This window comes from Rattus norvegicus, chromosome 1 (assembly GCF_021556685.1).
Source record: "Rattus norvegicus strain SHRSP/BbbUtx chromosome 1, alternate assembly SHRSP_T2T, whole genome shotgun sequence".
Lineage (NCBI taxonomy): Eukaryota > Metazoa > Chordata > Mammalia > Rodentia > Muridae > Rattus > Rattus norvegicus.
Window position 1 is genome coordinate 265,621,415 of NC_141534.1, and position 26,463 is coordinate 265,647,877.

Sequence of the window (26,463 nt, forward strand, 5' to 3'; positions counted from 1 at the left end):
CACTTAAAATCCACGAAGCTGATGGTCGGAAGGAAAGACAGTCTCACTCCTGACCATTACCCTAGAAGACTGGATCTGGAATATGTTAATCTTTGACACATGTGTATGTCAACTAATGTCTGAACTAACTAGAAAAGCTCGCTTTACTGCATGACTGTGGTAAAGTACCACTTCCTGAGAGCTTTTACATTGAAGGTGTGGGGTGTGTGTGTGTGTTTTCAAATAAGTATCAGCCTTATTTAACATACTAGAGCCATGTGGGTTCCTCAGAATGTCACATCTTTTCTCTGCCAATAAATCAGTGTCTATTCTTGTCACTAAATCTGATGTCATTGGCAGATTTTCTACTCTGTTAGATGGTAACACTTAGAAATGAGAATTTTTAAAATGTATTTCTTGTCTCTGTGATTGGGGAGTTTTTGAGTTTTTAGAACGATGAAATAATAGTGACAAGCCCCAAGGAAACAGTCTGGATTTCATTTTGTCTCCTGACGGTGTGATCTTAGGCACATTCCTGACATGTCACAGGCAGCACATGTCTCTGGATGTGCAGTGTCAGTTTTCAGTAGTTGAAAGCCCCAAAAGGAAACAGACTGATTTTCCACGCACAAACAGCTGGGCAGCTGTGGATGGAATCAATTGCAGATCTATATTGGCCATGTTTTTCTTCTCCTGTCATTTCCTTTGCAGCTGTGAAAGTGAATTTTGGCTCGAAAACACATTTCCAGCAACGTGAATCCAAAAAGTATTAAGAGAAGATTCTTCTAATAAGTAATAAAAGCAGGCCCCTTTGGGCTGTTGAGTCCTGGGTGATGATGAGGGACAGAGGTTGTAGCAGGTGACTCGTGCTTCCACAGCTGGTGGGAAGTACTAAGCAGGCACCTGCACGTGAGAGGAGGTTTGGAATGGTTACTCTTTCTTTTCAGGGTGACCACACCCCTAGGAAGGCTGGATTAGTGAGTATCCCCTTCATAAGGTCCTAAAAGAGGGTGTTCCAGGCAACCTCTCAGAACGGTGAGATGCCCAGTATTCCATGGTGAATGCCATTATTCCACTATTCCCTTATTCTCTCAGTATGAGGGTAATACAGCATTTATTATTAAACATTTTCCTGGGTTTCTCTCAAAACCTTTTCTGTTGTTTGTTTTACTAAATTATATGTAAAAATTTGTGACAATGTAAAAAAACATGTTTGGATATTTTAATCAGAGAAACCTTTTGTATGATTATAGAATGGAAACTTAACTTGCACCTCTGACTATACATGTGCAAAACATGGTATTTGTTCAAAATCAATGTAAGTAATTATTGTTTAATAATAAATTTAATACTGAAAATTTTTTAAAAGATTTTTATATTGTAGTATTTGTATTCTGTAGAATATCTTATTTGGAAAAAAGTCATACAATAAAATTTTAAACTAAAATTCTTATAAAATTTGTTAGTAGATTATTGTGAAAATTTTTGAAGTATAATTTATTTTAGTGATCTCCAACAAAATTATTTTCTTTAATGCACACATTTATTGACACATCAAAGAAAGTCCATAAATCACATTCTTTTTCATATATATAGTGTGTGTATCTGTGTCTGTCTGTGTGTGTCTGTCTGTGTGTGTTGGCATACATGGACTCATGTGGAGGTCTGATGACAACTTGTAGAAGTCAGTTAACCTCTCTCTACCACATGTGTTCTGGGAATTAAACGAAGGCCATCAGACTTTTTAGCAACAAGTGGCCCTGTCCGGGGAGCCATCTACTAGGCCTGACATCCTTGTTTTAAAGAGGACTCTTGCTATTGGAAATGTGATGCTTTTTTTGTTTTGATGTTGTTGAAAGTAGAGGATTGGTGAGGAAGAACACACAGAGAGTTTGTGTTATGTTCAGGTCCCCTAAAGTAATATTCTAGAGCAAGCAGTGTTTCTGACACCTTGAGATATGTAAAAACTGCTGTTGTTAAACTTAGAAGCTGGCATGGTTGGACTTCCTTAACAGTAGTCCACTTCCACCTACCCATGTGTGGGCTGGGCTGCATGGGCTGCCTAATGAGTCTATCTCTTCTCAAAGAGAAAGGAGCCTGCAGTTTATGCCGTGGCAGGCAGGCTGATCTACAAACATGGACTTTTCCTGTCTCTTCCAGAAGAACTAACCAATGAGTTTTGACTCTGGGGCCCTGGAAAATGCTGTGGCAATATTAATGTGCAGTTTGCTCTGACCGAAATCTGTCTGGGTGTGTTGTTTCCCCTAGAGTGGGCTCCACCCTTGCACTAACCACACTGTGTGGATCTCTTGCTGCTTAAAACAAAGATCATTTTTAGGGCAGCATTGCATCAGAATTGCCACACGAAAACAAGTTTAAGAAATGTGCAGAGGCTTCGGGGGTTTTGTAAGTAGTGGCTTGTGTATTCTATTACCAATAGCTACTAGCTTAGGTGGGGACACAGCCGAGAAGGAAGGTTGGCTAGTCCTGTGCCAGTCACTAGCAGCATGAGTACTTGTCTTTGGAAGTAAGCTGTGGCTTCTCACTGCACGGATTATTGTAGGTCGTTTGTCTGCTGCTTCTTTTTTATGCTATTTATCTACTTGTTCTTGTTTTTGACTGTGGTTATCATTGACTGTTTAAAGGAAGGAAAACAGTAGCAGTCTACCAAGTGTGCAAATCTTCTAACGTTAAAGTGTTTAAAGAAGGGTTTTGTACTGAATTTATTAGTCACTTTTACAGCATAATTGGGCAATACTGCATTTCGAGACATCGTGGCATGAACTTTGTGTGTAAGAGTGGGTTCATTGAATTAAAAACAGGCAGCCTCTAAAGGGCCTTTATTTCTGTCATAATGATGCTTTGTCCTATCGCTGTTGGGTATTTGTTGGAAGAGTTGGGGCAGGCTGCAGCCCAGAGTTCTGTTCCATGCCTGGGCAGTTCTGTCGGTTCCGTTGTCTCTGTGTTCTCTCTAGAATTTGTGACGTGAATGGTAAGTTGAACTGTAGGAGAATTATTGTTCAGTGGGGTCTGTGTTGAGCAATTTTTTCTCAACCTCTCCTCTCAGAAGTCTGGGTTTTGTTTGTAGCTGGGTTTTAAATGCCTATAAAGTGTTCGATTGTGTACTGACCAAAGTGGGCATGTTGAGAGAGGCGGAGATTCGTGATTTGTTCTCTGTGTTACTTGTTCATTATGTACTCTGTCAGGGGTGGGCACACCCATTCAGTGCAAGCAAGTTTAACAGCCTGCCCCAGTCGAAATCATAGTCAAATGTTGAAACTGGCAGATTTCTGTAGAGCTTTTGGGGTGATGTTGTGTCATCTCTTTTGTTCTTAAACTTCCTGCCAGCACCTTGCTTCAGCTTCCTTTGTCACTTGTTTGTAAGTTAGTTGTCTTCTAACTTGGCTAGGAGGGAAGAATAAAGTAAGTCTGCTGTCACTGGAGAAGGCAGTCAAGAGATGAGCTTACTTTGGACATTATGTTCTTCACCTATGAAGTTAGGAACCCAGGCTGGCCCTCGTTGATACATACGTTCCAGGGTAGAGGGCTGTAAATGTCTTTGTAATGGAGTACACTTATCCAGAGTCACCAATAGAGAATGCATTAGAACTGAGCAGATTATGCAGCTCACTTTTCAGGTTCAGTCTTATGAATGCCAAGCCCTGCACTAGATGCAGCTGCCAGGAATTGAAGACATCTGTGTTCCAGTATCTGGGATGCTCTATATATCAGCTCATCCAGAAGATGGGTTCCCAGGGGGGATGCGGCCAGCTTGCGTGGCGTAGCTGTTACCGTCCTTGACTCCTTCTGGACTCTGCCTGCGGCTGTTGTCTGTACAGACTTGACTAAGTAGCTTTTAAACTTCCCTCCAATGGATTTTGCATCAAGACCCAACCCCCATATGTATCACTTTAGCTTGGTAATAAGCCTCTCATGTAATACAGAAGCAATCTACTGTTTTCTGTTTCATTTTGAAAAACGTTGACTTTAGTCTACTGAACCACTCTGCTGTTCCTTTACCTGTAGGGGAGAACAGTTGTCCCAAAGCAAAGCTTGGCAGCCAGTTTGCTGTTAATTATGAAATTAGATTATTTTAAAATTTGTTTTCATTTGGAACTTTTCTTTAAAACTCAATAGTTAAAATGTCTACCAATTCTCTTATTTTTCCTAGTAAAATTACACAATATAAAGAAAGAATAGAGTGACTTTTTGCCAGGCCCTGTATACCTGTCCCCAGACTTTTCTGCTGTAGGAATGCTGAACACATTTCCCCTCATTCATGCCAGACCTGGTTCAGGAGAACCGACGCGCACACCGTGACATGGGAAGGTTGGAAGGTCTTCTCTGGAGAAGTGGCTGTGATGGACTGGGCGAATCCCTTCCTCTTCCTCCCCGGAAGTCGCTGCGCAGGGCATTATAGCTCCCTCTGCTGCAGTGCTCCCTGTTGTTGCTGCTGCTGCTCTGTTCTGTTGTCGCTGCACACCTTGGATTTGTTTATACTGATGAAACTTGTAAAAAGATGAAGGGATATAAAAGCATATTTGACCATCTCTTTGTTACCGTAATCCCCTAAACTTTACTCCCTGAAGAGTAATTTCTTCTCTATTTCTCCAGAAATTTCCAATGACTGTGAATATGAATATGTCTGTATATGCTCAATACTTAGATGACTTTTTAAATCCCATGTAAAGTGAGCTATACACACATATTTGCATTTGGCTCCTACTTGGTGAGAGGCTGTCTAGTAAGTACCGGGTTATTCAGCGTGTGCTCAGTGGTTCCTGTTTTGATGTATCTGGACCAGTCTAGATTGCTTCCCACAGATTCCCTCTGTTGGATGTGCTTTTGCTTCACTGCCTCTGTTTTGAGACAGAGCCCGTGCACTGTGGTAAAGAATGACAGTGCTTCGTGAGAGCAGAGATTCCTCGCCCACCTTCCTCATCTGATTAGACAGCCAAAAGAAGGCCTCACCCGTCCCCAGCCACACATGGCAGGATGAGAACTGCTCCATGGGAATAGTTTTGAGCACAGTAGTGAGAGAGCCTGGTAACTCGAATGTGAGATTATGGGATTGGAGGCACCAGGTCTCTTCTTTTTATCTTTTATCATTTGTAAATTGAATGAGTTTTTTTTAAAGATTTATTTATTTATCTTATGTATATGAATACACTGTAGCTGTCTTCAGACACACCAGAAGAGGGCATCATATTCCATTACAGATGGCTGTGAGCCACCATGTGGTTGCTGGGAATTGAACTCAGGACCTCTGGAAGAGCAGTCAGTGCTCTTAACCGCTGAGCCATCTCTCCAGCCCCAATTGAATGAGTTTTAATCCTCCTTCTAACTTTAATATTTATGCAGTCTTTTGTTGTAATATTGATTTAACTTATAAGACCCAAGTTATATGATTTCTGTTATTGAAATTATATATAAACATGTATATATATATACATATATATATAATTTAATATAATCAATCATATGGTCTGTACTTTATCTGAATATGGCCTAGGCTGTCTGGAAGGGTCAGACTGTAAGAGAGAGCAGTGGGATATTATTCTGTATGTCACAGAAGCATCTTTTTCTGATGGTTTTCTTTCCTTTCAGTAATGTAAAGCCCATTCCAGAGGTAATACCCCATCTTTTAGTCAAATGTTGAGAGAGAAAAAATTATGAAATAATATTTGCTTTTAAGTGGATCTTGATAATTTCAGTGAGCCCAACCTTTAAGAGATAATCCTGGGGCTTTTTAAAAAAAAGTGGCTCCAAGGGTCGGTAAGGTGGCTAAGGCAGCAGCAAAACATGGCCTGAGTTCAATTTCCAGGACCACATATGGGAGAGAAAACCATGTCCCACAAGGTCCCCCTGACCCCTTCACTTGCACAGCAGTGTGTTCCCACTCACAGATGAACAAATGGGACTTGTGACTTCACAAGTTGGTTTCAGGCATTTTGTTTAAAATCCTTTTACATTTTAGCCCTCTCATTCTCCCCTTGTCTCTTAAATGCTGAAATTGGCACTACTTGACACGATCGGTTTTCTACTTTAGTGCTGAGGAAGCAGGCTGGGAAGTGACCTGTACAAGGTCATCCTGCCACTGAAGTTAAAAGGTAACAAGGTCTGGGAGTTCTGCTGCATCACCCATGAGCTGGTCAGCATTGCCGGCTTCAGTTCTGGTCTCATGCGTGAGTTAGACGGTCGCTGTTCTAGAAGCAAACAGCCACAAGAACTGCATTTGTAGTCACAGCTGCGTGTAAGACATCTCTGAAGGCCTGGTAGTTGGGAGTCTGTATGTGTGTGCTTGGCAGAAGGCCTGGTACACCTTAGATAGGTGGACTTCAAAGTCTGCGTCTGCTGTTCATCCAAGTAATGGTAAGTAGCTACTGCGCTTTCTACAGTGTGCAAGTGCAGGTCTAGTACTGTCCTGCATGGAGCTGGTAACCGAGATGGCCCCACTGCAATCTCCTGCCTCTTCCTCTTCCTCTTCCTCTTCCTTCTTCTTTGAGACTGGGCCTCACTGTATAGACCAGGCCTGCCTGAAATTCATAATCCTCCTGTTTCGGGTCACAGATGCCTGGATCGTAGATGTGTGGCACCACGCCTGACTCCTATTTCTCCATTGGTTTCTATTGTCAACTGGCTTGTGGACATTAACAAAATTACTTGTTAAAATTTGAATTTGTGAACATAAATGAAAACAGTTCATTTTTAATGGTTTAAAAGAAGGCTGTTAGAGTAGTGTCAGTTACCATCAGTGCTCTTCTGTCTGTGGATCTAGGGGCTGTGTTTTATTAATCCAACTGTAAGTGACTTAGACGGTGTCAGAGTCCTTGGACAAATAAGCTAAAGCCTTGTTTTCCCTATGGACGTTTGTGAGACAGGGAGGCTGTCGTCATCACTGTGCTTCATACAGAGTTTCTTCTTTAAACAACTGCTTCCATGAGATTAAGGCTTGGAAATGATGCTGCTGTGTTTTGAGGACACACTCTGATAGCTTCTTTGTCAATTCCTCTAGTGTGGCATTTTCAATGGAGGAAGTTCTTCATGGTTGGGAATATACAGGATGCTGCTGGCTACAGGATGTTGAACAAACTTTGCTTAAACATTTGAAGCCGTGTTAGGAAAACAATTCACTGACAGCAAAACGGACAAATAGATAACAGTTGGAGCTGAAGCAGAAATCTATTCTAAAGGAGAGGGACAAAGAAGAGGAGGAGGAAGGAAAGGAGAGAGGGGCTTGGGGGGACTGAAACAGACGCATTACTGCTTAGGTCTGACGCCGTCCTCCCTGGGAGCCTAGTGTCTGCCTGGAGTCCTGTGACACACAGTGGGAATTCACTTCCTATCAGGAAATGCTGATTTTCAATGTATTATCTTGTTGAGACAACCACAGTGAACAATAGGCTATTAACATTTAGAACAACAAGTATCATAACTAAGCCAATATTTGCTTTGTTTTGAGTACTCTTCTAAAAAAAAAGCGTTGGCTGAGCTTCAGGCTCATCCGACCAGCAGTAACTGCCGAGCATAGGAAAGTCATGACCGATACCAAGAGCCAAGCGGAGAAGGAGCAGACGCATCAGGAGCACCTGTGTGGAGTAGCAAGCGTACATGGCTTCCAGTCCATCTTTGTGGTGTGAAAACTTCCAAAGCCTGTTTTGAGTTTTCACACACATCAGGAAAGAAAGCTGGGGAAGCCTCAGATTCAGATCTCTCTTGACCCACATCAGTGCTGTTGCTGTCAGTTTCACAATTTACCATGAAACTGTATGTGCATGTGTGCGTGAGTGTGCGTGTGTGTGCGTGTGTGTGTGTGTGTGTGTGTGTGTGTGTGTGTGCGCGTGCCTGGTGCTCACAGAATCCTCACAAGGTGTCGGATTCCCTGAAACCAGTAGCTATGAGCTGCCCGATGTGGATCCTGTGCAGAACCACTGAACCATCCAGCTCTCCACCCTGAAGAAGGCTTATTTATTACTTTTGAGTTAGAAGCAACCTTGTTCATTTGAGTGGTCAGTTCATGCCTAGTCTGTACCATACTTATGTGGAACAGTGAAACTATGGAGCTAGAAAGGGTGTAGAGGTCATCGGGTCAGCCCTCTTCGGTTTGTGTGTGAGGTTTGGATCTTTACCCTTCAGATCTTCTGTCTTACCCCTGAACTCCTCAGCAGTCTCCAGCTACTAAGTATCTAGAGCACCTTTTCATTTGCCAACTGATAAGCTGGTGTTTACTCTGACTTCTTACAGACAGCTTTTATGCTCTCCATGCTTACACTAGGAAGTCCTGGGCTGGCATGGAGGCTTAGTGCATGCAGGTGCTTTCCGTGCTAACCCGTGCTCCTTCCCCAGAAGGCATGGGAAGGTGGAAGGAGAGGACTGACTCCTCAGAGCCATCCTAAGAGCCCCCCCCACACACACACACATGCCACAGCACGCCCTTCCCCATGTGCACACCCTTCCCCATGTGCACACACAATAATAAGTTTTAAACTAGAAAATTCTTTAAAGAAGGGACTAGACTGCTACCTATATTTCTTTATGCCCTTTCCCTTATACTTGAATTGGGAAGTAATTGTTTATGAATTAATGTTTACTCTTTGGATCAGTAGTGTTGTCAGAATTGGGTTTTTGTTGTTATTCTGCTGTGTGTGTGTGTGTCTGTCCACATCTACGTCTGTGTGTGTGTGTGTGTCTGTGTGTCTGTGTGCATGCGCGCGCGCATGCGCACACGTGCGCATGGATATAGGCTACAGTCCAGCATCAAGAATCTTTTCATGGGGCTGGAGAGATGGCTCAGTGGTTGAGAGCCCCAACTGCTCTTCCAGAGGTCCTGAGTTCAAATCCCAGCAACCACATGGTGGCTCACAACCATCTGTAATGGGATCCGATGCCCTCTTGTGGTGTGTCTGAAGACACTACAGTGTACTCATATATAGTAAATGAATAAATCTTAAAAAAAAAGAATCTTTTCATGTCACTGCCCGCCTTAGTTTTGAGCAGGGTCTCACACTGAACCTGGAGCTCACTGACAGGGAGACTGGCTGACCGTGAACACAGTGACCGACCTGTCCATTCCCCACTGCAGTGTTCGCTACAGGTGTGTGTCTAATAGCTAATGTGGGTGCTGTTGGTCCAAACTCGGGGCCTTGTGCTTGTACTAGATACTTTACCCAGCTTTCTTTTTAAAGGGTGATATTTTTATAGTATTGTTTCTGGCCTCAGTGTATGTAATAAGTATAGCTTTTTAAAATTAAAATTAAAAATTGCTCTTTTTATAACCTCACACTTTTCTTTAATGACTTTGTAGTCATTAATACATTTCAAATGCGAGTGGCAGTATTTATTAATTACCTCAACCACATGGTCAATTTATATCTGTCTTGGTTTATTCTTAGGTAGGTAGAGTGCAATGTTAGGGGTCAGTGGTCCTATTGAGTAACTTTTAAGCACATAATAAAAAGTTGTTGGTCCAATTTCTAGACAGACGAGACAAAGTAATTTAGATGCAGTGGAGTGGAGTGGAGGAAGGCTATGTTTTGACAGGGAGGAATGAGCTGACTTTGAATAGGATCTCAAGATAGAGACTGAACCCAGATAATAGAGATATGAGGGGAGAACAGTCTAAATGTGTAAGAAATGTGGCAAGCCTTTGGGAGAAAATTCACTTCCCATCAACCTAAGAGTGGCAGGCCTTTGAAGTCTTTTTCAGAACCTGTGTGGTATTTTAGATCGCATAAGCACTGCTACCAGGATTCCTCATGTTTTGTGTGTTCGTTTTGTTTTGCTTCGTTTTGTTTTGTTTTGAGACAGTTTCATGTAGCCTGGGCTGCACAATGCCAAAAATGGCCTCAGACTTCTGATTCTATCTCTGTCTCTCAAGTGCTGGGCTTACAGACACATGTGCCACCCTACCTGGTTCTTATGCTGAGGACTGAGACCTGGGGTGGGGTGGGAGGTGCACCAGGCTTGTGCTTTGTGACTGAGCTGTATCCCTAGCTTCTAAGTGTGTTGTTTTGTTTTACAGATGGGACTGCAAGATGCTTTTCTACCTTAATGGGAGGGGCTAGGGAAATAGTATTCTGGAGAAAAATTGTAACAAGTGGCTTGTGCTTCTCAGTAGCAGCCAAGAACCATGAGAGCTGATATTTAAAATAAAACTTTGTAGCCTTTTCACAAGAGTATAACTCTATTCCTTGATGTTATTCCTTGAAATCTAAAGTAGACACACCATGTTGGCCAAACTGTGGAGAACTACTTAAATTACTAAGCCATGAAGATGGCTTTTTCTTTGACAATAGCGTACTTGATGTGGACTGTAAGTCCAGCTAAATAGACACTCTAGAACTATGCTGTGAGTCCAGTCTTTGTGAGCCACAGAAAGACAAGAGTGCTGCTTCGGGCCTGAATTTAAAGATAGCTAGCAATAGAAGTGAATCCTTCAGACGTGTGAGTGGCACAAAACCAATACTTAAAGTTTACTCTCTACTGAATTACCATGAAAACAGGCTCAGTTTCAAAAATATTATAAGTTGCTTTAAATTTTTATGAAAACAAAACCTCCAATTTTTCCTGTTTTTTTTTTTTTTTTTTTCCGGAGCTGGGGACCGAACCCAGGGCCTTGAGCTTGCTAGGCAAGTGCTCTACCACTGAGCTAAATCCCCAACCCAATTTTTCCTGTTTTTAACACTGAATGCATGCTTATTAATTTCTTTGAAGTGGAATGTAAGGTATTACATGACTTTTTCAAAGACTATTTATTGCCCACTAGTTTCAAAAATTAGTATCTTAAGCCTTAGTATCTTAAAACCTTTATGGAATTTAAAAAAAGTATTATTCATATTTCATAACTTTCTTATATCAGTGGAATATATATGCATGTGATCTGTAATCCACATTCTGTGTATCTTCACAATGTAAAAATAGAGTAAGATTAAGTAGAGGGATTTGGGTAAGGTAGGCTCTCTCTCTCCAGACTTGTTTATTAAGAGAAATGATAGGTTAAAACAAAACAGGAACACCTCATACTCTTTTAAACTTTGACACTCACTCTAACTAGGGAGTAATCGGAAAGACAGCATTTCTTATAGGAATTACTATTATTCATATGTTAGTGTTTGTTTCTCAATGTCTTTATAGATTCTTCATTTTCTAAAGTCAACATTTCTGTTGCTGTTTTTTAAACAGACTTCCATGAATTAAATGATGAAGTTGGTTTAATGATATCTCTTCCCTATGAGTTTGATATTGGACTTCTAAAATCCTCTTTGATTTTCCTATTTTTATTAAAAATAAACAGCTTGGAAATTTGGGCTGCCTCTGTCCTCACTGTTTCTTCCCTATCTGTGTGTGCCAGGACAGACAGTCATCTGGAAGGTGAATGGCACAGGTCAGAAAGCACCAAGACACACCCACGCGCGCACGCGCGCGCACACACACACACACACACACACACACACGCATGCACAGACGCGCTCATGTTTCCCACTCTTATCAGCTACTCTGCTTTCCAAACTAAGTTCCATTTCTGTGTCAGACAGAACCAGCAGATCTATACAGCAGCTCATGTCTTACACCGTCCTAGGTAAAATAATGGAGCATGTGTAATCTAGGTACCAAGATCTAGAAAAGTCCTTTTTAAAGTTAAATATTATAATTCTTGCCTAGATTCCACTTTGTGGATTGTTGGATTTTGCAAATAACCAGGAATGTTTGTTTGTTACTGATCTGATAAGAATTCCCAAGTGACAAACTGTTCGTTTCACTCTTCTGGTGTCCAGATAAAGATTTTGAAGATAACCAGTCCATGAAAATATATATCTTACTAAAGAGTTCACATTTAAGATGGGAACCTTGATTTGAGTCTAGCATAGCAGAGAGGTTGAAAAGTTTTGCCAAAAGATCTTAACAACTTTAACTTTAAGTCTATCTAAAATGACTCAAACTTTGGAAATATGAGGTGAAGAGAATTCTAGTTCTAGAGCCAAAAACAAGAGTGTGTGTGGCCTTGGATAAGTAATGTTTTGTCTCCACTCGTTTCCTGTTGGTAGTTTGAATGAGAATGGCCCCTGGAGACTCATAAATCTGAACGTTTAGTCGTCATAGTCCCTGTCTGTCCCATGTCCCACTGCCCCACAACCATTGGTAGGACTGTTTGAGAAGATTACGAGATGTAACCTCATTGGAGGAGGTGTGTCACCAGGGCGGGCTTTGAGGTTTAATAAGCCATCGCTATTCCAGTTGCCCAACTCTCTGCCTGATACTTGACAGATCAGAGCTCCTGCTCCAGCACCGCCCTGCTCACCTGCTGCCATGCCCCCCCACCCCCAGCTGCTCACGTCCTCGTTTCTTCACACGGCAGTAAGACACTTCCTTTTCAATAAACTGAGGTAACAATACTACATCTCAGGGGTATTATCTAATTCAATGGTTAAAACTTGCTCCATCCTTAAATAGTCATAGCACAGGAGTTCAAGAAATGTTGAATATTTTGAAAACATTCCCCTCTTGCCACATTTTTATTCCAGTGTGATTTGGTGAAAACACAAGAATAAAATAATGCAAAGTGGCTGAACAAAGAATGAATTCAGGTAAACAAACCCTTAAGAAGAGGGCAGGTTCTCAACAAAAGGCGATTAGAAAGAGCCCAGTTCTGTGACCAATGAATATGAGGGACTTACCACACCTGCCATAGGCAGAACACAGGACAAGGTACTTTTCGCAAAGGGTAGTAATGGGTAGAAGTCCTCAGAGAGAAGCAATGGGAGGGTTCTGCATTTGAGTATTTGAAATTGCCCAGTAGAAAAATAAAGGGATTTAGATCACCCAGGAATGACTAGAGGACTTCAAAATTAGTAACTCAGCAAGGCTTTTGTCTGTTTCTTAATTAAGTAAAGTCAGGGGCTTGGGGATTTAGCTCAGTGGTAAAGAGCTTGCCTAGCAAGCTCAAGGCCCTGGATTCGGTCCTCAACTCCGGAAAAAAAAAAAAAAAAAAGTCAGATATCAGGGTGGAATCCAGTAGCTACATGGACTTGACACTCAGCAGCACTAAGCCAGCTTCTTCCAGGATCTCATACCCTGAAGGGACCAATCCCAGCAATGCCAGCATGCTGCTAAACCTGGAGATCTGGTGTACATAGTTTCTCTTGTAGAGAAAAGGGCAAAAATGCACGCATACAGAGCAAGAATGTCAACTAACTGTGGCCACTGAAGTCCACCCTTGCTTAAGTGAAAAGGGCATTTCATCAAAGTACTATTTTATGATTTGCTAGCTGCCTAACATGTCCGCTGTGCAAGAAGTGAGCCCCGCTGCAGCTCGTGTTTGTGATTGGAATTCTTGCTGAATCATCCTTCTGGGGTTTTACAAAGACCATTTCTGTTCACAGTCCAACATGATAACATTTCTTGCTTCATATTTCCTCAGAAACTTTTCAGTCTTCCATACTTAGCAAAGGTTACAGCATTGTGAAAAACACACTGTCTTGTCCTTGTGTCAGATGTTTTGTTTGAATTACTACTCTGTTTTTCATTGGTTCTGCAAAGCTTAACTCTGCAGAAGTGTGTTTTCCGCACTGTTATGATAGTAAAATGTTTCCTAAATAGGTATTAGTTAGCATGGAAACTCCATCGGAATAGTTTGCTCATGCTGCCATACCCAGCATAGCGAGATATCAGGAAGCAGCAGCATTTTATTATATCCTGAGAGTTCTGGGGCTAGAAACTCAAGATATTGCCAACGGTTCCTCCCAGAGGTTCTGGAGAGAATGTGGCCAGGTCTCCTTTCTGGCTTGACACAGCAGGCTTGTGGCGGTGTATAATCCAGCAGCTCAGTGTAGATCCGTAACTTGTGATGGGTAGGATTGCTTCCTGTAAACCTTTCATTTCATAAGCCTAACCTAACAAACGCTATGCAGTATAGCACAGTGTTCATAGTACGTAGTATAATAGAGTGTACTTAGAGCAGCTGAGTGCACTGACTGTGTGCGCTCAAGTGGCTGACTGAATGCAGTCCCTTACTGCTTGCCCAGAAGCAAGAGAAAATGCCCCCGGACAGAGAGAGGGGGCTCAGTGCTTAAGAGCACTTACTGCTCTTGCCTCCAGCACCTACCTGGTAACTTAAAACTGTTTATGATCTCGGTCTCAGGGGACCTGCTGCCCTCTGCTGGCTCAGGCATGGCTGTACACAGCTGGTGCACAGACATACATGCAAGCACCTACACACATGAAAAATAAAGGAGGAAATTTTTTAAGAAGAGAGAGAAGGGGTTGGGGATTTGGCTCAGTGGTAGAGCACTTGCCTAGCAAGTGCAAGGCCCTGGGTTCGGTCCTCAGCTCCGGGAAAAAGAAAAAGAAAAGAAAAGAAGAGAAATACCCCATATGGTGAGCAAAGTGCCATTACTATATGTTTACAGAATGTTGTTTTACTTAATAAAAACTTGAGAAAAAACAGATCATCCCACTCACTATTAGGCCTATAAAAAAGATCAAAATTCAAAGTATCATTTCTGCTGACTATATATTGTTCTCACAATGTCATGAAGTTAAAAAAAAAAAATTGTGAGTCAAACCATCCTAAGCTGGGAATTCTCTATTTCCTTTTGAAATACTCAACTTTAGCTGTAGGGCTGGCAAGACGCTCAGCAAGGAAAAGCACTTGGTAAAGAGCCCTGTGGACCTGAGTCTGATCCTAGACCCGCCCCGCCATCCGCCATAGAGGAGAGCACTCCTGAGGTGGTCCTCTGCCCTACAGGAGCGCCTAGGCACACACATTATACACACGTGCACATACAAATAAATCATAAAGGAAAGAAAAACTTGAAATCTAAAGGATTATAATTTTGGCAAATAAAGATTTTGAAAAAATACTTTTGTGAAACAAATTTCTGGGGCTAATGAAGAATCTTCGTTTTATGAACTTCCCTTAAAATCCATCATCAGGTTTCTATCCTCGCAGGTTCTAACCAAAGACACTTGGAAGTAATTTCTAGGCTCTGTTCTCTGGATTTAATGCTACACATCTTTGCCTACACTACATTTCCAAGAAGAGAGCAGATCATGTTCTGATTCTGTGGGCTTCCTCACCAGCCCAATTATAAAGGCTGGACGATCTTGTTTAAATGAGACCCCTTTGTGGTACAAATCTGTTTACTTACAGTTATATTTTATCAGCTATGGTAAAGGAAGCCAAAGTCTACAGCTGAAATCCTTGAAATAGTTCAAAGTCTGTTAAATGTTCTTGTGTATTTTACTTCACTTTTATTTTTTAGTTGTGTGTACATGCGTGCATGTGCACATGTGAGGGACGTGCCTGCAGAGGCCAGAGGCTCCCTGGAGCTGCAATAACAGTGGGTGCTGGGGCTGGACCTCAGGGCATCTGCAAGAGCAGGGTGCGCTCATAACTGCTGAGCCATCTCTCCAGCCCCTTCCTCCCTCCTCCCCTTCTTGAAGTCAGGCCCTTTGTCTTATTGCCCCGCCTGCAGGCCTCTCCTATCCCACTGAACACAGGACTGCCCCAGGGAGAAATTCAGACGTGTGCTGTATGGTAACACCTCAGTTTGCTAGACTTTGAGGTAAAAGTTTCCTTTATATGCCCAACTCACTTTTAATAGTGTGCTTTGTAGGATGGATTTCTTCAGATTGAGGAGAGTTTGAATTTTTTTTTATATCTATAATACAAGAATTTGGGAGATGGAGGCAGGAAGACTGAAAGTTCATGGCCAAAAAAACCAAAAACCAAACCAAAAGACCAAAAAAATCACACACTCACACACAAAACAAGTAACCAAAATTTTTTTAGCTTAAGAAATAGATGTAAAATGGGAGTTTGGGGATGTTTTCTATATCACTTGTATTTTTAATATTCATTTAAATTTTTTTTCTGAGGAGTATGGGTAGTGTGCTGTAATATTTAAGAATAATTGACTTCGGGGTTGGGGATTTAGCTCAGCGATAGAGCGCTTGCCTAGCAAGCGCAAGGCCTTGGGTTCGGTCCCCAGCTCCGAAAAAAAAGAAAAGAAAAAAAAAGAATAATTGACTTCAAACACAACTGAAGAAAATGTCAAAGCAAGGAGTTTTGATGTTTTGAAACTCAGTCCTGTACAGACAGTTAAGTGACTGAAATTCGTGGAGTATGTGGGAGCTGGTCCTTACCCAGGAGGAGTAAAATGGTATCGAGTCAACTCTGAGGAGTCGCTAGAAACTAAACTGTGAGCCTGGAATCTCCAGTGGTCCCCCACCCCCACCACACACCTAAACCCTCGTCTGTCATGTTACCTTCTGGATTATTTCCTGGATCTCATGCAGTAACAAACTAACCTGCGGGAGGCACTCTCGTGTCACCCGTCCTCTGGTCTCCCCTTACTTATCTCATTTCATTTCCAAATATTCCATGTTGACAATAAATTATGACTGTAAACATATAGAGAGTGTGTATGAGAAAAGGTGAGATTATCTGTGTAGAGCACAACATCTGGTTATGAGAAAATGAATTACTGATTAGAGTTTCGTCATGTCGGAGTGTACATGCTTCTGTCTTGTACCCATGTTCCTGGACTGTCAGAGGACAACTCTAGGGAGTCTGTTCTCTCCTGACACCTTATGGGGTCCCAGGTTATAATCAGGTTGTTGGGCCTATGGGCAAGCACTTCTACCTTTTGACCCATGTAATCTCTCCGCTGACTTTCCTTATTCAACATAGTCAGGCACTGTAGGTCAGGCTTATGTGGAATGTATTGTGACCTAAGCTGGCCTCGAACTCATGTGCTGGAGTCACAGGCCTGAGCCGCCACACTAGACTCCACGATTATAATGATAAGCCAGTTTCCCTCCATTTCTTCTCTTTTTTTCTTTCTCTTTACTTTTGTTTGTTTAATTGGTTGGTTGTTGTTGTTCTTGAGTCCCAGTCTTGCTGTGTTAACCAGGCTGGCTTTCCCTCCACACACCCCTTCCTCTGTCTCGTGAGCACTAGGAATGTCTGTCTGTCACATCCTTGTGCATTTGATGTATTGTACCTAACCCTTTAGATCTTTTCCAAGCTTGTTTCATAGTAAAGCCTTCAAGCTTTCAAACTAATGCTTACTTAGTTTTAGAGGTAAAATGAAAATGTTCACATTTGGCTGATAGCCTATAGCTGATACATTAGCAGCTATCTATGCAGTTAACACCTACAGCTCCCATAATACTAAGCAGGCCTGTGTGGTCTTCTGAACCTTCCGGAAAGGCCCCTCGCCCTGAGTACTTTTTCTCCTTGCTTAACTTCAGAATTATATGGATACACTGCAGTACTTTACGGCCTCATCCATAGCTGCTGGCACTTCCTCCCTCAGTCTGCTCATCTCCTACTAGTGTCTGTCCGTACATGCTTACTCACATGTTTTATTCAAGAGTAACAGAGAAAAACAGCAAGTTTATAAGGCGTATGGTCATGAGGAAGTGTAGGGTGTTGTGGGAGCGCCTGCTCCAGGAGGACTGAGGTTTGTAGGTAGAAGCACAGCTCGTTATTAATACCTCTGCATTTGTTATGCAATCTGGAAAACAAATTTGGGCTAATTCTCTAGTCGACTTCTGCTTCTAACCTTTTAAAGACATTAAGTGAAATGGCATAATGATAAAATGTTAATGGATGCTTCCATGTGTCTAATAACTCAGCACTTAAGGAAACTTGTCTTTTCGGTGTTTGGATCAAACCATTCTGTAATTACCTCGTTTACATGTTTGTGCATACTAAGTTGATAGACCAGGAAGGCCACTCATGGACTACTGAGCTGTAGCTCTTCCCTTCAGCACTAGTCTTGTGCCAGTAGCGTTATCAATTATAAAGAATGTTGTGATAGCCCTGTTCATTTATCTTTCATTGAAGAAGTAAATTTAGACCGTGGAATAAAATGAAAGTAACGTGTAACACTCATACATGTCATTACTATGATTTTGTACCAATGTATGATGCCTTGAGCATTGTACTGCTCAAATCCCACACAGTCCAAGAGAACTGGCAAGGTATCAACAGCCACTGCGGCGACAGTGTGCAGTGTGGTGTCAGGAGTTAAAGCGTTCCTCTTTGGGGGATGTAGAAAGTGCCCTCTGCGCTGTTTGATGGCAGGTTTCCTTGTTTCCATTTTTCTTAACTACACGTTCTGATCATTTCTCAACTGTACTGACTGCTGTATCAATGCACATGAAGCTGTGACCAACAGATGAGAGCAACTGAAACTGAGAACCCCTGCTTAAGGCTGTGCTTTGATGCTGCTTGGGCAGGGTCTCAGTTGTTTCCTAGAACTTAAGATATGCTCACTGTTCCATGTCGGAAGAGCTGACACAATAAACAGCGCTTGTTTCTTAACCAAGTGCTGCTTTTGAACTCTGACGAGTGTGATTATTATTCCAAGTGTGGGGCAGTCGGCTGAGACTTGAATGCACAGCGTCTCTCCTTATTGGAAAACACTTAAAACTACCGAGAATTTGAAATTTGGAAAGACGTTTTTGTAAGCAGTCACTTTGTTTAAACCACTGTGGTGCAGGTTGCTGTGAGCAGGTTACTTAGGAGTCGTAGCTGCAGCCAGCACCTGCCGTGGTGGGGATCTACCACAGGTTCCACTCCAGATGTGCAAGGTGGTCAGGAACTTGCTAGTGAAACTTTTAAGGTGATAATTTTATAGGGATATAAATTGCACATCATATCCTTTTCCTATTCAAAGTGTATAACTTGGTGGGCTTCGTTGTTTTGAAGCAGACTCTCAGGAAACGCAGCCTAACCTGGAACTTGCTAGGTAGCCAAGGATAGCTTTGAACTTTTGGTCCTCCTGCCTTCACCTCCCAAGTCCTAGGATTATAGGCTTGTTCCACCACACTTGGTTTATATGATGCGGGATATAAACCGGGGTTTCATGAATTCTAAGCAGATACTGCCAGTTGAGCTATTCCCCAGCGCATTTTTTCATGTCGTTAGAATTATATGGTTATCACCATAATTATAACATTTCATCATTCTTTATAAGAAATCTCACTAGAAGCCACTCCTTATTTTCTCCCAACCTTAAACAATCAATAATCCAGATTCTGCTCTGCAGGCCTGCCTGTTCTAAATATTTCATGTAAATGTGGTCTGTGATAACTGGCTTCTTTTACTTTTCATAGTGTTTCAAGAGTTCACATGTTGTGGAATGTCCACACTTTTTGTTTATGTTGTGGCTGGGGACTGTATGTGTGACATCTGTGGAGCTGTGTACATGGATACATGCACCTGTGTTCATGCAGAAGCTGGAGAAGGATAGGGAGTGGCCTGTTCTTTCACTGTCTTACTCTCTTAAGGCAGGGTCTCTGACTGAAGCTGGGGCTAGGCTGGCAGCCAGCAAGCCCAGTGAGCCAACCACAGAATGCATCTCATGTCAACCTCTGGCCTCTAGGTACACACATGTATATGCAACAGCACACACGCGTGCACACGTGGACCTAACCATACACATGCATATACACAGGAAAAATGGAAGTTGCATCTCTCTCTTCTACTTACACACCCCTCGGTTTTCTGTGCATCCACACACACATGCTGTATAGATCTCTCTGTTTGGTTTCTCAACTGACTAACTTAGAATTTCTAGAGCAGCACATTGAAACCTATGGCACAACCCAGGACTAGATCAGTCATCAGTGCCATCAGTATTTCTTTAAAAGGTGGGGAGAAAGACCTTAACATGGAAAATATCAGGATAACCACCGGAGTATCAGGTCATTAACTTACTTCATTATATATCCTGTTTTTATGTAAATACAGCAGAAAATGGTTTTCTTATTGTGGAATGCTATTTTTTCAAAGGGTCTGAAAGCCACCGTTCTAGGATAGCACTTCTGTGTCATATCCTACCCGTTGACACCATGCTGCGTTGGTACCACGTGGACACTGGGCATGAGACTTTTAAAGTCGAGTTTTATTTATTCTCAATGTCCTCTTCCCAGCCCCAGCCCCAGCCTCAGCCCCAGCCCCAGGGCTGAGGATCAACTCCAGCACCATTGCTGCTAGGCAGGTGCTCCACCGCTGAGCTACAACCCCACCCCTAACAATGCCTCTTCAGGTCTCTTATCACACTCATGTCTGTGTGCATGTATGCAAGTCAGAGGTCAAATGTCAGCAAGGTCAAGATCAGGTGTCTGCCCATGGAGTCATTCATTGGCCACACTCTGTCTCTATTTCTAATCTGAACAGCCAAAGAGTGTACCAGAGGGAAACCCACAAGGCTGACAAGTTTATAGTGTTAACTGCCAGAAGTCTTTACATTTTATGTTAAAAATTATACTTTTTCAGCTGGCAGAGCACTGTTCAAAGATATGATACTAGTTTGCACTGGTTTTCACTAGTTTATACTATTTTAAAGTTCAGGTGTGCATTACTGGTAGGTACTAAAAACATGCCTAGATAGATGTGTATGGTATTTTTAAAAGGTGTGGTCAGTTTTAAAATGAAGGGTCCATGGAGCTAAAATTTATCAGTTATCATCTGGATACAGAAGTATTTATGCTTTGAGTGAATCGTTTGGGCAAAGAGTAGAGAATCCGCCACTAAGGTGTTCCTTCCCTGGGGGACAGAGATGACCGATGCACAGGTTCCTTTCATCCTAGGACAGTGTCTCAGGGATTTATTGCTGTGACACCATGACCAAGGAAACCAACTCATAAAAGAAAACATTTACTTACAGGTTCAGAGGTTCAGTCCATTATCACTAAGGCAGGAAGCATGGCAGCGTCCAGGCAGGCCTGGTACTGGAAGGGCTAGGGTTCTGGATCTTGATCCAAAGGCAGCAGCAGAAGGCTGTCTTCTGCAGGCAGCCAGGAGGAGGTCTCTTCTGCACAGGTAGAGCCTCAGAGCACATCCCCACAGTGACATACTTCCGCTAATAAGGCCATACCTCTTCCAGTAATGCCATACCTCCTAAAAGTGCCACTTTCCATGGGCCAAGTATTCAAAGTACCACAGGCCATGTTTAGTTGGTTGGCTGGCTGGCTGGCTGGTTTTGGATGGAGGATCAAAGCTTTCCAACATTGATAGTGAACTGACATTGGAAAAGAACCTGCTGGCTGCCCACTTCATTGATTAGGATCATGGGCTACTGGCTTCAACAGACCTAGCCAGAAGTCTCCATCAATCACTTGGTAGCTTTTTACTTCACTTCCTCTTCTGTAATGTGAACATGATGTCTGCAGTTAAGATTTCAGTAAGTAAACAAGCCAGTCTATGTGCCTCCCTCAGCCCTGTGGCTGGCACATAGTCCAACACTCTGTGGTAGGTAGGCTACTTTTTGATTAGAAAGAACGAATAGAAGGTTTCAGAGTTTTTTAGGCTAATAATTAGCTGAAATTTCTAGACCATTTCTTTCCATGACATTTAGCTTTGTGAAAGGTCTCATGGACTACAGTCATATTTAAACTGCTCTGACTACAGAGTAAGTTCCTCTCAAGATCACACTTGAAATTAGTATTTCCCCAATACTGCATTCCATCCTGTGTCCCAGAGGGCTTTGGTTAGCTTAGGAAAACTGCTATTATAACCACATTTTACATCCCACAACTCGTTGAATCATCATGAGAAGTCTCTGTGGTACTGAATTCCAGGTGTTACGGTCCATGCATTTTTATTCAGATGCAATTTAGTTATACTGGTTAAACTGTTTCAAAATGCTTTCTGGTACTGAAAATGTCTAAAGGTAGGGGTAATATAAACTTTACCCTCTGCAGAGCTGATCATAAACTTACATCACTGGAAATGGAGACTGCTAATTTTTTTCTACTCTTACAGAATATTAATGTTATTAAGATTAAACTTTAAAATTAAAAGTTTAGACAATTATAGCTGCACATGCAATTATAAGAACCAACAGGGAAGCTGTGTACCCTTCATATATTTCCCCCCATTAGTAACATCTTACAAAACTTAAATGGAAGAGGGGTGGGAAGACAAGGTGAAAGTCTAGGGAGAGATATCACTAAAGACCTTTGAAAAGAGCATGTGGCACAAGGTACAGCTAGTGTTGTAGAAGCGTCCTAAAAGCATCCACATCTACATGTGTAATTAACTTAGACTAGGAGGCACCGTAGAGTAGTGGATGGGAGGAAGTGCCTCTCCAGGCACCTTAGGCTAATTTTTAGCCCAGTGCTAGGAATGGGTTACATCTCTTTGAGTTGTTGGTCCAGTAGACTCTAAAACACTAGAGGCTGTTGCCATTGCCTTGGTTACCCTACAGAACTTGATGGTAAGACCCTATTGCTGAAAACAACGTGTTTGAGTCATAGAACTTGGAGAAATGAGACTGGTACCAACTTGGCAGTGTCATACCTACTGGCTACCTTTCTTAGTGCTAGAAGATGCTATCCATGCTGTCCGGGGAGGAAAGGCATCATCAGTCGTACCCAGATGTGAGCCCTAAGAGCTACAGCAATGTCTTGCCTATCAACACATCTATTCTGGGAATGCTGGCCACTTTCTGAATGCATTTAAAGCCCCCCTCTCATGATCTCATGCCTGGCACCACAGACAGCATCAAGAAACCGTGGCTGGGTTGGTCATATGTACTAAAGGAGAACTTATTGCTATTTTTTTCTGTCAAATGGATGTAGAAATAAACTTCCTTCTACATTCGTATCTTTATTCCCATGGATAGTGCATCCCACAGCCCTCATCAGAGAAGCTCATTTCTAGCTTCTCTAGCACATACCTCTCCCAGGGGTGAGGGCGCCAGGAAGAATCTAAGAGCCAAGCAGAGGATGAGTAGTGAAGCAGTGTTTTCTGGACACAACAGAAAAGTTGCACACATGAGCTCGCGTGGGTAAGATCAAGCCACTTACATTCCTACCATGGGTGGAACAGGGAGTCGCTAAGTCTCAGCCCTAACTACTGAGAGGAAGAGAGTCAGTTTTCTACAGGGATGTGGCCTGTGAGAGAGTCTCCTTGCTCCAGTAGATGGCCCTAAACACATGCAAACACTGGTCACCAGTGCTTTAAAAAAATGAAATTGGGAGGAAATGATGGAGGGGAAGGAGTGATAGGGAGGAACTGGAAGGGAGAGAACGGAGCGGGCGTGGTGGGAGAATATCATATGCACTTAGGACATTCTCATTAAGACACTTACCTAAAGCTGGGTTGCAGTACCCACTCAGTAGCAGGGCTGACACTGACCCTCTTCAGGTTTTCTTGTTTTGCTCATGGTCACTTAATGCATATATTGAATCTTAACTCCACCCTGAGCATACTGTCCTCTCTCACAGGTCAGCCTCTGCTCTGTTCTCCATTTCAACAGTGTTGCCATTTGAGGAATTTATGTAAATGAATCCAGCACCAGATAACCACTGCAATTAGCTTTTTTTAAAGGGTATATACTCTTTGATATTATACACAAACCACAGTAAGTGCCTTTCAGTGATAAAAGGCGACAGCATCCTTGACATGGGGATTCTAATTCAGTCAGCTTTGTGAAGAATAGACAATTGCTTCTTGATGGTTAGCCATTGCCCATAACGAGCCAGCAGGCACAAGCTGAGACAACAGTGAGGCTTGTTGTTTCTGAGACGGCGATCGATTGTTCCTAGTGTTCAAACACAGTCACATGCCCAGTTAAGTGGTATCCTCAGATGAGGGAGTCAGTTGTTCATAGAACTTCTGAGGCATCTCCTTGACTAATGTGGAGATGAAGTGCCTTCTGCCTGAGTGATGTAGTCAGTGTGGCAACTGTCACAGTTCTGACATCTCTTGGGAAGTTAGTGAATTATTCTGAGGAACCTAGTCCTGTGTGTATCATACATCAGGAAATCATACCTGCTAAGGAACAGAAAGGATCTTGAGGGGGGCAAAAGCTGGGCCTGACACAAAGCCAGCATGGGGAGGTCCGCCCACGCGCCTCACTGGCAGTGTGCAGCGCGTTACTCTGGGGTGTTTTGAGCATCATTCCGTTGAAAAACTCAGTTTGACCAAGAAAACAAGCACAACAGCAACAAGAGCAGGAGGAAGCTGAAGAGGAAGGGCAGGCCAATCTGTTATCCCCTAAGTAGCTAAATATTGGTTAGCTCGGAAGGTTCCACAGTCGACACAGGACAGATGGCATCATTCCCCATGGTTGGTCCTGTACTGAGCAGAGATGTGGGTGATGATGTCCCTGCTCTCTACCCTGCCTAGAGTAGGATGCTTAGCTGTTTCCTCTTCCTGACATGAAGACCTGTCAACTCTGCTGCTCCTGGCCTCCAGCTTCCCTGGGAAACAGTAGAGCAAATTAAGATGCACATATACGGGTTTAAAGTCAAAGCAGGAGAAAGAGGATGTCTCAACCACATGACACTGGCTTTTTTTTTTTTTGCCTGAATTTTACCAAAGTCTAAAAAATTTATGTTTTCTTCCTCAAATCCAAATGAGTTGGCTTTAGCGTGTATTCTAAGTTAAATTAGTTTTATTTTTACATATTTATTTTGTTTTTAATTTTGTGTATTTGTGTGTGTGTGTGTGTGTGTGTGTGTGTGTGTGTGTGTGTGTGTGTGTACATGGATGGGCCAGTGCTTGTGTTTTGTGGGGCTTTGGATCCCCTGGAGCTTTTGTTAGAGGTATTTGTGGGCTGTTTGATGTGGGCACTGGGAACCAAAACTGGGTCCTCTGCAAGAGCAATGCCTACTCTTTTTTTTTTTTTTCTTTTTCTTTTTGTCTTTTTTTTCCGGAGCTGGGTACCGAACCCAGGGCCTTGCGCTTCCTAGGCAAGCGCTCTACCACTGAGCTAAATCCCCAACCCCCACAATGCCTACTCTTAATCACTGAGCTATTTCTCCAGTCCCTTAAATTAATTTAAAATGTCACATCATATATTTTTTTAAAAATTCAGTATTTAGACATGAATTTTTATTAGCTCTGAAAATAGTAATTTCTAACTTAGCATTATAATTTAAGATATGTTTTGTTTTCTTTTGTTGTTGTTGTTAAGAAGTGTTTTCTACATAAAACCTTTTGTCGTGTCCTTGGAGAAGCTGTCTTATGTTTTAAGGCGCTTGGGATCCAGCCATGAGTGCACTAAGAACAACTCTCTCACCGCTGGGCATCCATCAAGCAACCTTCTCCATGAGCCCACTTTTTAATTTCTTCTCTTTTTAGATTTTACTTTAATGGTGTGTGTGTGTGTGTGTGTGTGTGTGTGTGTGTATTTTGCTCATATGTATGCACCACATATGTGCCTGATGCAGAGGCCAGAAAAGGGTGTTGGATCCTCTGGGATTGAAGTAACAGACAGTTGTTAGCCTCCGTGTGGGTGTTAGGAACTGAACCAGCTTCTCTGGAAGAGCAGCCAGTGTTGTTCTTAACCACTGAACCATCTCTCCAGTCCCTGAAGGTTCTTTTAAAAGAAAATTTGTTTCCAAAAGTTTAAAAGTTGTACTTGGCTCCTGTCGAGTGGATTTACCAAGGTGCTGTAGTAAGTGTCTGTGTGTTTACTCTGTAGGGAAGAAGACTGGAAGCATGAGTTCAGACAGCAGCCAAGCGGTGATCACCACCCCTCCTCCTCCCAGCATGCCTCACAAAGAGAGGTATTTTGACCGAATCAATGAAAGTGATCCAGAATACCTTCGAGAGAGGAACATGTCTCCTGATCTACGGCAGGACTTCAATATGATGGAGCAGAGGAAGCGAGTCACTCAGATCCTGCAGAGTCCTGTGAGCTGACGCAACCCTAAGCCTTCCTTCCTCTTTGGAGCCCTTGCTAGGATGTAATGAAATAGTGGAAACTCCTCAGTAAAGAAGGGCTGGGAAAACGGTGAACTTCTGCTTAAAGACTGAGCGGACTCACGGATAAGAGCTAAGGGAAACTTTAACAGTAGTGAGGTCATTCAATAATGTAGATTCTCTGTGTGTGCTTTCTGGGTGTGATTCCACCTAAAGACAGACAGTGGCTCTACTGAGAGCTGGAGGATAGCCAATTAAGACATCCGAGCCGAGAAGCAAGTGCACCACAGTCATGACTGGAGAACAAGCTAGCTACATTCATGTGCACATTTTGTGTCCCTTTGGGTACTCTAACTTCAACATTCATAACAGTATAGAAAGACTTGAGGATTTGAGGAGCTCTGCGCTTTAGTAAGCTATTGTTAAATTAACTCATGTAGGCACATATATATGTATTCTACAATAACTAGACTAAAGTGTATTATAAATTTAGTGTAAGCTGAAAATTTTGTCAACGCAGTAGTTGACTTAAATCATATTGGAGTAATTTGTTAAGTTTCTTCCAGTGGTTTAATGCAGTGGTTCCCAATCTTCCTTAATGCTGTGGCCCTGTAATACAGTTCTTTATGTTGTGCTGACCCCCAACCATAAAATTAACTTTGTTGCTACTTCATAACTAATTTTTCTACTATTATGAATCATAATGTAAATATCTGTGTTTTCCAGTAATCTTAGCCAACCCTGTGAACCCAAAGAGGTCACGACCTACAAAGAAACACTGCTTTAGTGGAATTCCACAGGTCCCATAAAATGAT

The 26,463-nt window shown here is 42.4% G+C and overlaps 1 protein-coding gene across 19 annotated transcripts in view; it reads left to right on the top strand.

Moving 5' to 3' along the window:
- Positions 1-26,463, top strand: part of Add3 (adducin 3) — a 107,606-nt gene that overhangs the window by 51,234 nt on the left and 29,909 nt on the right. For 11 of the 19 annotated variants that reach the window (XR_015666718.1, NM_001164103.1, NM_031552.2 and 8 more), the window contains 1 exon segment: positions 25,428-25,639. Coding sequence is in view for 18 of the 19 variants with exons in the window: in NM_001164103.1 (NP_001157575.1) it covers positions 25,445-25,639 (195 nt within the window). In the remaining variant the exon portion in view is untranslated. 19 annotated transcript variants of the gene reach the window in all.